General features: G+C 41.5%; 1 protein-coding gene across 1 annotated transcript in view; it reads right to left on the minus strand.

Moving 5' to 3' along the window:
* The window catches only part of MAN1B1 (mannosidase alpha class 1B member 1), a 387442-nt gene that overhangs the window by 74738 nt on the left and 299709 nt on the right, over positions 1–12995 (minus strand). The window contains exon 10 of the mRNA XM_086921150.1: positions 6216–6336. Within this exon, the coding sequence (XP_086777276.1) occupies positions 6216–6336 (121 nt within the window). The remainder of the gene's footprint in view (positions 1–6215; positions 6337–12995) is intronic.

The following is a 12995-nucleotide window of genomic DNA, read 5'->3' on the forward strand; positions in this document are numbered from 1 at the left end:
GCCTGAGCTATCTTCTACGGCCCCAAGGGCCTCTGCGTCGTCTCCTACCTCTTCGACGACGTTTCCGTCTTCTTCTAGCACCTCTTAGTCTTCGGCGTCATACTCGGAGTCATGGCCCGAAGCCGGATCTGAGTGGTATTCCCGATCCTCTAGATCAACGACCTCTTCGTCTTCGGTCCCGAAGAGGTTTTCTGGAACAGGCGCTGATCTCTGCAACTCCAATCGAGCCGCGCGTCGAATCCGAAGAGTTTTCTTCGACCTGAACCGGGCACAGGCCATACAGGTGGCTTCGTTGTGATCCAGGGACAGGCACTTGTTGCACACTGGGTGGGCATCAATGTGCGGGTATATTGCATTGCAAAGTGGACACCTCTTAAATGGGCTTCTTTCCATTGTAGATCGAAGATCGGGTCGAGTGGCGGAAAAAAACAATCTGAGGATGCCCATGCGCACTGTAGTCCAGGGGAGGAGCCACCTATCTCGTGATACTTCGAAGACTCTTCCAGGACAACAATGTGCAATCATCCGGACCCAACACTAGGCGGCGATCTATGCACAGATATGAATTCAGCAGCCCACATGCCTCGAACATGCTTTTGTGGGTCGCCCCAATGAGTGCGGAGGGTGCCACGCAAGGAGAATCTGTCTGCAGTGTGAACCCCGCCCATTTGCTCTCGACACAGCCCTTGTCTGATGGTGCATAATTTCTAATATATACTGTATACTTTTTAGAAAAGAACAGCATTATAAAAAAGTATTACATTTACAATACTAATAGCTCTAAACATTGTCACTGCGAGACCTATTGCATTGTAAATGCTTGATATATATTGGTAAGTCACCCTCTGTAAGCCTTATAGACCACAAGATATGGTGAATGGTTTTTAAAAGTGGGACATGTAAAAAATAAATATTACCATGTCCCTACAGTGACAAGGCCCAAAAAGCAATTTTCACGGTTGCAGGCCTAGCTGATCTATGTAGAAAACAAAAGAGCAGATTAAAATACTACTATGCTAACTCGTGAAATGTACTAGTTAAAAAAAAAATAACTATAGCCCTATTTTTTTTATAGATATTACAAATCCAATTAAATTGTGAAGTAAGAATTTAAAAACCTATTAAGGAAATAACTCTACCCTGTCTGAAGTTCCTGGAGGCTAATTTGCATTAGCTCTCCAGCTTCTCCCAGCCTGTGCTCAGCCTTGAATAGGTGTGAACGAGCTTTGAAAATGCGTCCAGGGAGCAAACCACAGACAAACTGAATGTGCAAAGATGACGCCACTAAATATTCAGAGTTGTGGCTGTGAGCATCCTTAACACCGGACTGTCAAATTCCGAATGAAAGGTATATTGAGTCATGTGTTACACTTGGTTGCTGGAAAACCTTGCTTTTGTCCTCCCAGGCTTCTGTCTCTGAGTTCGTAGTGGGTATAGTGTCCACTTTAAACTAGATCCTAGTGTTAGATGTGTGTAATAATTAGGATTGTCCACAGTTCCTTGTCTGAAGAAGTATAGGTTTATTCTCCAAGTAATTCACCCACAAATATCGTGTGCTCTCAGCCCAAAGTCCTCCCAGCAACTGCAGTCACTGAGAGACCCACGAGCCCAGAACACACTCATGCATTCAAAGAAATACAATAACACGAGCACAACATGGCTCAACACGAGCCAGTAATAAACACTAGCTCACACGAGCTCAACTAACCAATACATCTACTACAATGTGGAAGGACACTGGTGATTTCCCTAAGACGCTCACACACCCATCTCTCAGTGCGCAGTTTCAGTGTTGCCAGAGACTTTTGTCATCTTGAAAATGCCCTGCCAAATGGCATTTGTGCCTATATAAGCAAGGCAAACAGGAACTACCAAAAACGTGAGAAGAATTGGCCCCGGAAACATTTACCCCATTAGTTAGATAGTGCTCAGGAGTCCCCACCACCCACTAGTTGGACCAGACAATAATGTGGCACCTGCAGGCCCACTTTCAGAACATTTCTGGACAAACAGAATTTCAGAAATGGATTTTTCCGGGTGGCTGTAACCTGAAAGAGCCCTGAAGGAAAGAGCGCATTACCTCTTGTACCCAGGACATAGCAGTGGACTACAAGAGTCATAAGGCTGACCTCCATTTCAATTTACAGGAATACAACAAACTGCAAGAGGCCTTTTGTGAAACTGCTCAGCTGACCAGTGGCAATGGAATCCTGCTTTTGGCCTATGCCCGACACCCTGTAAGTCTCTAAGTGGCTCACCAGAGGTCCTGGGAGGCTTTAGAAGTGTACTCTTGTGGGACGTGAAGGACTAAGTCAGTAGGTAAAATCGTGACAGCAGAAACCTGGCAAGTGTATTCGACACCCGCTCGATCAGCGTCAACTTTAAATTGCACTTATATCCTGGTCTATCATGACCATTGACATCTCCTGCCCCCTTTTCATGGATTTATGTCATTTTGTTTATAACATTTTACTTGGTTTTTCTAATTCAGTTTAGAATTTTATTTTTGTTTTGCATCTTGACTTCATCATTGTTCACGTACTGCATAATTACTTTGCACATTGACTTAAGTTACACCTGTCAGTTCAGTGCCATAGCTACCAGGCGGTTGAGCTCCATTTAATTGACTTTGGTTAACTCTGACAAGGATGTGATTGTTCCTTGCGGTGGGTAGTCACCCACTCCAAAGAATGATTCTGTTTCTCACAGCATGGAAACTCTTTAGTAGTCCCACAGATATCAAGGTCTCCACCTTAGATTTAATTTTCTGTATTTTCTCATACACCTAAGGACTGAAAGATGAATTGATGAAAGCCAATGCCCGCATTGTCTGGGTTTGTTTGCACATCAGGGGTCAGCAAAGTTTGCCAGAAATAGTATGTCTCTGGAACCCCATGAAAAATGTCAGGAGTAATTTTTACATCGCATCTACAGAATACCCCTACAACTTAAGCGTATGGGACTCCGTCCAGGGTCCGACTGCTGGAGATGTGCATGACCAGATGCATCTTTCTTGTAAATTGCCTGGAGTGGCCCGGACATCGAACACTTCTGGGCTATCATAATTGAGTCAATTAATGAGGTACTTACGACCCAATTATCCCCTTCACTCAAACTAAGCTTGTTGGGCGATGTGCAGGGCGCTGCCCCGGGTCATTTTGGCTGCTAGCCATGCTTTTGCTCCTAGCCAAATGCCATGTTGCAATGCATCTACTGTTGCATCCTGGGTATTGGATATCACATTCTGCCAGGAACAACTGGCTACATATTGGTAACTCCTGCCCCAGCATCTCAACCCAAGGACATCTGGGGACCCTTCCTGACCTGGCTGTCCGCGCGTAACAGACACACAGAATTCTGAAACTTCTACTACAGCCCATTGATGGCTGAACATTAATTATATTCTCTGGTCATGCAATGACCTAGTCTTTCTGCACACCATGCAATTCTTCTATTCCTATCTTTTGTAGCTTTTGATCTCGGACTTAAATGTGTTGATGATTTCCTCGATTTCCTAATAGAATGATGTATCACACGAATGTGCCTCTTAATGTGATGCCTGTTTTCGGTTTAATGGTTCTCGTTTTACCACAATATTTTCCCATAATATAATTGTGCATTATTTGCGGACTGTTCGTACTTGTTACATAAAATGGCAAAAAACAAAAACCTAAAAAACAAAAAATTTCAGCAGTAAGCCAGATCTGCAGTATTCTCTCCTACACCAATTAGATTATCAGATGTTATGATTTGATCTTTAACAATCTCTGGATAATTGTCTCTTTCTCCTGGAAGACATGCCAGGAACTGAGCCCCAAACGGATTGAGCATAACCATTTCAGAGAACTGAAGAGGGTCTGCTTTAACAATACCAGGTGATGTCCGACACATTTTCCTCGCCAGCATATCCCATCTGCTACTTTGCTTCTGTAGAGGAAGTCAAGCCATCTACATTAAACTTCTTTGCAGCTTCAAAAACCAAGAAATCTACTGGGACCATCATCTCCAGGAACTTGGGATCAACATCTGGTGATCTGAAAAACATCTCCAGAGTTTGTGTGAGAGCCTCAAGAGAGAAAGCGGTTGTGACAGTCACATCATAGGCTGAAGAAGTCCAGGAACTAAAGTCTCAGTAAGATGAGCTTGAGGCTTCACCTGAAAAATGATTCATGCACTGACCTCAAGAGTGGCAGTCTGTAAATTGAATTTCTTTGCAGTTCTATTTGAGAGTTCATAAAAACACATCAGATTATGAATCGGAAAGATTCTTGCTGGGACAATCTGGAGAAAAACAGTGAATTTCACTATTTAGACAAGCAAAATATAGAGCTTGAATCTTGAGACAAAGACCTGCACCATCTTTCTCTCATTGGACTAGGTGACTAAGAGCAGCAAGCACCACAACATCAATGAGAGTCTCCTGTTCTCTGCATCACTTGCTGGAACACCCAGATAGAAAAATCTCTGCAACCGCCATGATACAGACCTGGAGAAATTACTTTATCTCAACAGGGTTGGGTAACAGGCCATTAAGTGTGACTTGCATCATGGACCTCTGACAAAGGCTGAACCTTCTGTGGAGAACTTGCCTCTGCAGGGGGTGGGATTGGTCATCATACTTCATTGGATACACCCGATCTGCAGGGCTCAGAAGGAGTTGGTGCAGGTGGAACTTTGGTCTTCCAGGTGGAAGATGACCCCGCCCTCACCAAAAAGAAAGACTCAGAGGTGGAGAGCCAGCAACAGCAAAATGTTTCTTGGTATTGACATGTGTCTTTATGTTCTCTCAGACAACTTGGAGTCTCCTGATGTTTAAGCATGGGTATGGCTCCCTGTTGAAAATATGTATTGACGTAGAAAGCCTAGAAGTTGACCTCCTTATCATCAATTGAGATGATGTTTGCCAGGAACAACGAGCATATTCCCACTCACCTTCAGAAGAGACATCTGAAAGATAGAGAGGGTGGACTGGTGAACCCCGCTAGCCCCCTTGATACTGTAGGTGACATCCTATAACCAATTTTCCTTTCTTTCACTCATTCCCAGTCCTACAGCTTCCTATTGACATCTTTGAAAGATCCTTTAGTCTTTCATGGAGTGGGCAGTCAGGAAGACCAACCATACAGGCACTTCTAAGGTTCTTAAGGGATCAGGGTCTAATTCTGTTATGTATCTGTTTACCCTGTTGCACCAGTTCCTACTTTTCTTTTAATCTAAAGTACAGTAATTGGGTAGCGTTTTTCACAACATATACTGTTTAACCTGCCATTTGGTGAACTAGTATTTAAGGAAAACAACAACTAGTATATGTAGCTTTCTTGACACATTTTCTGTTCATTTGATTGGCATAGAACACAAAATCGTTTAAACCTGTGTTACAAGATTGCGCATATGTGCAGAGATATTCTAGATTTTATGAACATCTGAGAGAAGTCCATCGTGATGACTATAAAATAAACAGGTTCTTGCATTTTTGTCTGCAGGACTGTCAATGAGGTCACAGGCTTTGACAGGACGAAGGAGTATTTAGTACATGCAGAAGTTGAAACGTCAACCACGATGACTTTTTGATTAATGACACAGCTCCTAGTCTCAACAACGACTTGGTGGGAAAGTTTCAACTAGTTCGGACTGGAAAGGAGGCCAAAACAGAAATTATTTAACCTCTAGAATCGCTTGAAAAATAGGAGACTTAATTTCTAACGCAGTGTCACGTGGATCCTCAAAACTGTCCACACCGTAAGTCATATGTAAATAAGCTACATACAGCAACCAGAGGCAGATTTAAAAGTGCCTGTGTCAACTTGGAAAGCAAATACAGCATATGTTGGAGCAGCACAACCTTTTTCCTTGATGTAGACTGCCCGCTGCCTCACAACCTTCGCACACCATTTTACAATTACAATAAAGTGTAACACTATTTTCAGTCTTACATACAATATATCCCCAAAATAAAAATAATTCTCCTGGAAAAATATTCCTAGCTGCCTACTGTGGTAGGGGATCAGGGTCTCAATGGTGAGTGAAATTGGCAATATGTCTTTTTTATTGTAGGTCAAGGGTACCAATGTAATTGTACTAGAAACACTGATAAGACGAGAGAGAAAAATGATATACACCTGTACGTGTACGAGACACTGATAAGATGAGAGAGAAACAAATTATGAACAAAACAGAACCAGACCCAAGCACAAGGAATAAATATTGATAGTTACCATCTTTGGGCTGAAACGGTTGTGCGCAAGTTCCCCCACAAAGGTCAGACGACTGGGCACCGACTTACGAAGTAGATTCTTTTCCACCCCTTCTATGGCTTGCATATAATCCTCCAACAACCTGTTGATTAATAACACGTCAATTTTTAGCTTCTCATGTAAACAAAACGTCCACAAACCTTGGTTTGTCAAGTGCTATATAAATAGAACCAACAAAGGCAAATTACCTTCATTGTGATTCCTGCACTCTTATTTTTTTTTGTTTACAGATCTTTTATTTTGATTTTTGCAGTGAAGATCCAGGCCCTCTTAATTTGCCTTTCAAAATTGGTTGGGAATGTAGACATGGCATGATTCTGCTTCCATTTGCTTTCTCTTGCCCAGGATTTCCTTATGTGGACACTTTATATTGTTTTGAGGAGGGAACCAACAACAGAGGCTGCTCCTTGTGCAGTGGCCTAGCCACCCATAATCTCGTCTATATTCCACCAACAGTTCCAGCTCATTTCCCACAAGTCTTTTCCCACAATGCTTTGCAGGAGAAAGGCATATGCTTTTCAAAAAAAAATCTGTTTGGCTGTTGAAGGTTGAGCATCAGAACTAAGAATACTAGAATCACCAATAAGACACTTTTTCCTTAATCAGCTGCTTTGGTTTATAGGTTCACAACTGGGTGATAACATGATTTAAAAGTTCTAAAAACATTAGTAGCATATGCCACATCAATCATCAAGCAAACAGGTTTCTGAGAACATCATGATTAGCTACTCCTCTGCAGTAAGATACACTCAATGAGCTATGCATACAAAAGACATGCAGATTAGTCAAAAGAGTTCCTAGTAAATGTATGCAATGGATATATGCCCTTGGATAATTCAATAATGCTACTTTAGATTGGTGTAATAAGCATTAAATCTAAAAGGATGCTGAACATATCTTGTATTAAACGTTTAGTAAGCAAGAGATGACCCACCTTGCCATAGTGTTGCTTTATTATTGTGAGACCAACATTTTCGTTGAAAAAATTACGAATTATTAAAGGAAGAGATTCTTTTCAAACATACTTCAATGTCCTTGAAACATCAGAACTGTGACGCATTACCTTCACAGAGAACATATTAAGGGTGTCCATAAGGGTTTGGTAGAATGAGAGAACCATTGTAAATTGGCGTTTCTCCTGTCCTACCAAACTCACAGCTCCGCATCCCAGTTCGAGGTCGAGAACAACATAATTTCCACACCCGCCGATCCACAGTACAATCCACGCGTGGAAACCCCCAACTTGAAGTCCCATTTGCCACTAGGCTGCCATGTTACAGTCAAGGTCCCCACATCTCTTTTAAGAGGAGAAAACAGTCACTGGGTTTCCATGCCATGTAAGACATAAGAGTCTTGGGCAGGTGAGAACAAAGAATGACTTACATCCAGTAAGAAAACATCCATGAGCATTAGGAAAATTGTTTTTTTTTTCTCACACAAACGTCTGTTTGGGGAGTTTGTTTCAGGATAGAAAAGTAAACAAAATGAGGCCAAAAACATTACACCTTCTCATCACAAACCTTTGTTTTCGGTGCATCCGCTCTACCTGTGTATGCTTTTGAAGGCAGTGAGATTCCTTTCAGGGAAACAGGCTTCTCACTATATGGAGTGGAGACCGGGGCCTCTGCAGACAAGGTGGAATGGGTGCTACCTGCCATAATTTAAATGATCCCTTAATTTACATTGAATAAAGTGAAAGATATTTTCTGTTTAAAATAGAACCCTTTCAAAATCTGGAGAACAAAAGATGGAACTGGTCAACTAGTTGATATTGAAAACTAGGAGCAGATACTTTGTGAAGAGAATTTTAAGTTAATCAATTTTCTTTTGCGAATGGGCGGCTGTTTGATGTGTAGGAGATTCTTTTGCAGCTGCACTATCTCCTCATAAATTTATTACATGCCTGCTTTAACTGTATTTTTACTGTAGAAATCGATGGTAGTTTAATTGTAACTGTGAACAATATTGCAGCATTTCATGTGACCAATGCCATAAAATATAAACTAACCTAAAACCTGCTGTAGCTGCAGAGAAAACAATGAAGAGAAAAGTGAGGGTTAGGTCATAAGGGCATCAACTGCATTCGACATAGACTAACTTTAAAAGATCCAGCAGCTTCCATTACCCAGCATACATTGTACTGGCAGTTTGCCTCACAGGCTCCGTTCATTTTCAACTGGATTATAGAACATCCAAAAAGAAGTATCTGTAAACAAATGCAGTGCATTGTCAGCCGTGAAACAGCGACAATTGTTCATGACTTCAATGAGAATACCTATCATGCAGAACTGGAATTACAAGCACGGAAAATGACCTTTTACGTCGTAGAATTATCTCTAATGGTGTTGAACGTAGAATAAAGTTGTAAGCATATCCTCAGTGCAATGAAAAATTGAATTATATACCAAGAAAGGATGCAGAAAAGGTCAAGAAATCTACTTGAGTTCATTAATTGAATATATTTCTCAAATTTGCATGACCCACCATAGCTTCAGTTCTATAATCTTCATCTAGACTAACATCCAGTGAACGTGTGAAAAGATTTCCAGTTGCTCCATACAAATTTCTGACAGGGTAAAATTTGTGTTTCAAGCGGTAGAAGTTGCTTTCCCCCCTTTGGAATGTGCTCTTGGCTTACCAGTTAAAAGTTTATTTTATTGCCAGTTGGTAACAAAATGAAGGCAGCAGACTATTCAGTCAGCAATGGTCTTTTTAGAGGAAGCTAATCCCAGGGATGAGGCGCAGGCAGGAGCCTGTGGGTGGAGGAGTGCCCAGAGGGCAGTATTTCAACAGTGGAGCTGCGCGGGAGGAGAGCAGTCACAATGACTGCTTTTTGAAATGTGTGTTTTCTGTAGGGCACATCTAAGTCTGAAAATTGTTTCCCTTTTTGCCTCCCTTATGGCTTTGGATGACCGTACAGTCTGATTATCTCTCTTTTGTAGGTTCAAGGCAATGGATTTTTTAGATTTAGTGGTCACTATCGGTCTTGCATTTTTTAGAACCTAGTTAGTGGAAGGTAGAAATAAAGTATTGCAATTAAAAGCACATCAGTGACCTTCCTGAATGTCCCCATGAAGAGATGAAGTTGTAAGCACTGTGTGATCGTGTATACAAACCATTCAACGTCTTGGGTATTAGATGCTACAGGTTTTTGTTCATCTGCAACTGTTGGAAAGCAGCTGTCTGGTTCAAGAGGACTAGAAAAGGAACTCTTCACTTACTTCAGGTGGAAGGAATTCAATATAGCCACTTTAAGATTCTGTGATTATCTACCTTAGGGAAGGAGAAGCAGTCTCTTAGATCGTCCGTACTTTACCTTCCTTTTTTAATTCCGAGAACCTAATTACGGTGTTGTTGCAACAGGGTATCCACCAACCTCTTGGGTTTTCCATCTTGGTTAGAGGTGGAAGAAGAGCTATGTTACTGATGCCGGAGCCACAGCCAAATAAACCATCCACAAAACCCTCTTTCCCACACAGCTGATGATAGAAATGGCAGTCAGTCAGATGCCGCATTCATTCTGTTTTTTACTGTCGATGACTGCCATGGTTAGCATAGTTGTACCATATTGAGAAAAAACCCGACAATGCCCCGTCGTTCTGCAATAAAACATCCAGTGTGTTAGGGACATCTATTTTTAATTTTCTAAAACAAGAATCTACTTTGGTGGTTGGTCTTTGAAAATTTTAAAAAATGCAGGCCTTTCCATCACGCAGTTATGGACTGGCAGCAGAAGTGTGTATTTTCACTGCAAACTACTCTCAACTTGTTGGTAGAAGCAATGTTGGCAAAGGGGGTGCTGCAGTAGTAGCAAACCCTGGATTTAGAAGTCATGCTCCAGACTGGGCAGCAAAGGCATGTGCCATTGATGGCTTAGTGGTTTGGCGGCAGGCCTTTCAAACTTTACATAGGGCTCGAAGGATTGACGCGGGGAGGTTGTACCTACAGCTGACCACATCTGAAACATTGTTTCGAAGCAAACTGAAAACCTGGTTGTTTTCCAACCTCTAGCAGCGCTTGACCTTTCCGCTGACCCCTGTGCGTAGCGCAAGGGACACCCCCGTTGTGGGTAGTCGCACGCTTTATAAGCTTCTAAAAAAAAAAAATGAATAAATAATCCCCATAAATGACAAATGTTTACTGAGATTTTTAAAGAGTATTAATAATTTCTTTAACAAGGTGGGAAGAGAAGGAATCACACCGAAAATTGGTGAGGAGAGGAGTTTTTCCAAGGGAAGAAAATACTCGACGAGGGGAAAATATGCAATAGCACAAAAGAACTGGCTTTCCATCATGAGGAATTGAAACATAAGAGTATAAATGCGGCAATGCCTGCGCACTGTTCAATTAGGTTCAGCTTTCCAGAAGGCAGCCTGGAAACTTGCAACTGCTACAGCTTTCCAGGTGTTCTTGAAAGCTTTGACAATGCTGTAAAGTGTTACATCTGCATCCAAAAGAGGTACTAAATTGGGGTGCACTGATTGACATCTTTAATTAGGACTTGTCTGCCTTAGAGAGACTGCTGACCTTGAAAGTGACCTTGTCTACAAAGGATACCGACCTTTCAGTAATAGATTTAATTATAGCTACAATAGGCATGAACAAGTCAAATGGAGAAAGTGCGCAGAGCAATAAAGAAGCAAGAACATAGGTGAGCGAAACCAAGTCCACAATCAACATAGATTTTAGTTCCACATCACTGATCAGTTGAGGTGCATGTGGTTGTTCTTGAATGTGTCCACCTCTATGTTCAGTATCGTAATTTCTTGACACCCAGATTAATACACCTGCATCTGACAGAATGTTATTTAGAAATGAATTTGTTATTTTGTATGACATTCAAACCAGCATCTCCTCGGAACCAGCTGTTATTGGAGAAATTGAATGATATTGTTGGTAGAGACCGTTTTTTGTTTAGTGTTCTTGTACACATTAAACACTACCTGCCTAAGGACCAGAATATATATCAAGAATGTAAACTAAGGAGGAGGAGAAGTAAGTGTGGGGAAATGATCAAATTCTCAGGAGTATGAAGGGGAAACAATTCCTCAGGAGGTAAAGGCTGCTCATAAAACAAATACTGATTAAGCAGTAGAACCCTCTGCGCATATTTGTACAGAAGGCTGAAGTGAGGGCTGACAGGATGTGTTCTCCTCTATGCTTCTCTCTCCTTGGCTTGTTCAGTGCTCACGTTTTGGTGGTGCAGAAGAGAAGGAATATCTAAAAAGGGTCTGTCCCATAATTCTGTAACAGAAAGCTCTTTCCAATTATCTTTTGGTGCGATTCTGGGGTACCATAAAGAGGCTTGGATTTTTTCAAGATCCAAAGGTACTCAGGTACCCTAACATGCAGAGTGAGACTTAACAGCTGCTGGTCAGGACTGGACAATGGACCCATTGCCTTTTTGGGGGGAAATCTAATCGAATGGCGTACACTAAGCTCTGCTACCTATATCTCTTATTCCCCATCTCTTTTGAAACTGAATCCGTACTCTAGTCTGTGCTTCCCTCCCTGATTCAGGGAGTTACTTGTATACAAAAGTACAAAAGAGGAACCAAGAAATACCAACAAGAATTAAAAAATCTTAACTGCACAGAATGCATTCACTGCATTGTTTTGATATTGGTATGAGGGCCATCGGTGATGGACTTCAGCTCCTATACAGGTGCCCCTACTGAGGGAGACTAGTATACTCCTTAATTGGCATGGGGGCTTGAACACCATTCTGAGCCTCATACTTCATCTATTTCCTTTTCAGCTGAAGTAGGCCCTCCTGATAATTTGAAATGCATTAGAGCACACAAATATAATAGCTATAACATCTACTGCTGCAAAGAGCTCTAAGAAGAATTATTTCTACTACGAAATGCTTGGAGAAAAATAAAAGGACTGGCTAAATCATTGTAATTTATAGTTTTGAACTAGATGATTATACGATGTTAAGCATAAAGGAGACCTGTGACATCCAAACTGTGCACTTGGCACACCGCTATCTTGCTCGAGTGCTTGTGAAATTATACAGGATGGCATCTGCACAGAAAGACTGATATAAAGCATATTGGAACCTTAGCATCGGAAGCGAGAACTACTTAAATATTACTACCAGTTTTTGCTCTTCAAAAGAAGCTCTGCTGTTAGGCATGTGATGCATATCAGGTTCCCTCTGTTGGAGGCGATACCAACCAGTCTATTATTTGATAAGCCCCTGCCTCGTGCTAATGCATTTTGGTGGCTTAATGCATCCACTTCAAAAGACTGTATTAAGACTTTCAACCTTGTAAGTAGATACAGCATACATTCAGTAAGGTAACAACCATCTGTTAGAGTAAACAAAAACATTTTGGTGAGGAAAGCACTTAACATGCTGCATTTTATGCTATGTATATCCCGAAAGAAAGGTCTCCTGGTCTGCTACCTGCAAAAAAGAGGGACCACACTCACTTATACTTGCTAACAACAAAATCATGCAAGTCTAGCAGAGTAGTAAACTCAAAACTCCAAAACATGTTTTGTGAAACACACTTGAGAAAAGAGAAATGCAGAAGAGGAATTCAGGTAATAGGTGCTCCGTATGTGGCAATGAAGGCACAAAATAGGCAGAAGAAAGAGGAAGAGCAAGACTAGGTAGGGATGAAGGTAGTGGAGACTGTTGGACTTGGCCCTTTTTGCACGGTCATCCCTAAACTTTTTGCCTTTCTCCTAGCCTTGTTTGTGACATGGTGTTGGTGGTTTTAGAACTCT

Source organism: Lissotriton vulgaris, chromosome 5 (assembly GCF_964263255.1).
Source record: "Lissotriton vulgaris chromosome 5, aLisVul1.2, whole genome shotgun sequence".
Classification (NCBI taxonomy): domain Eukaryota; kingdom Metazoa; phylum Chordata; class Amphibia; order Caudata; family Salamandridae; genus Lissotriton; species Lissotriton vulgaris.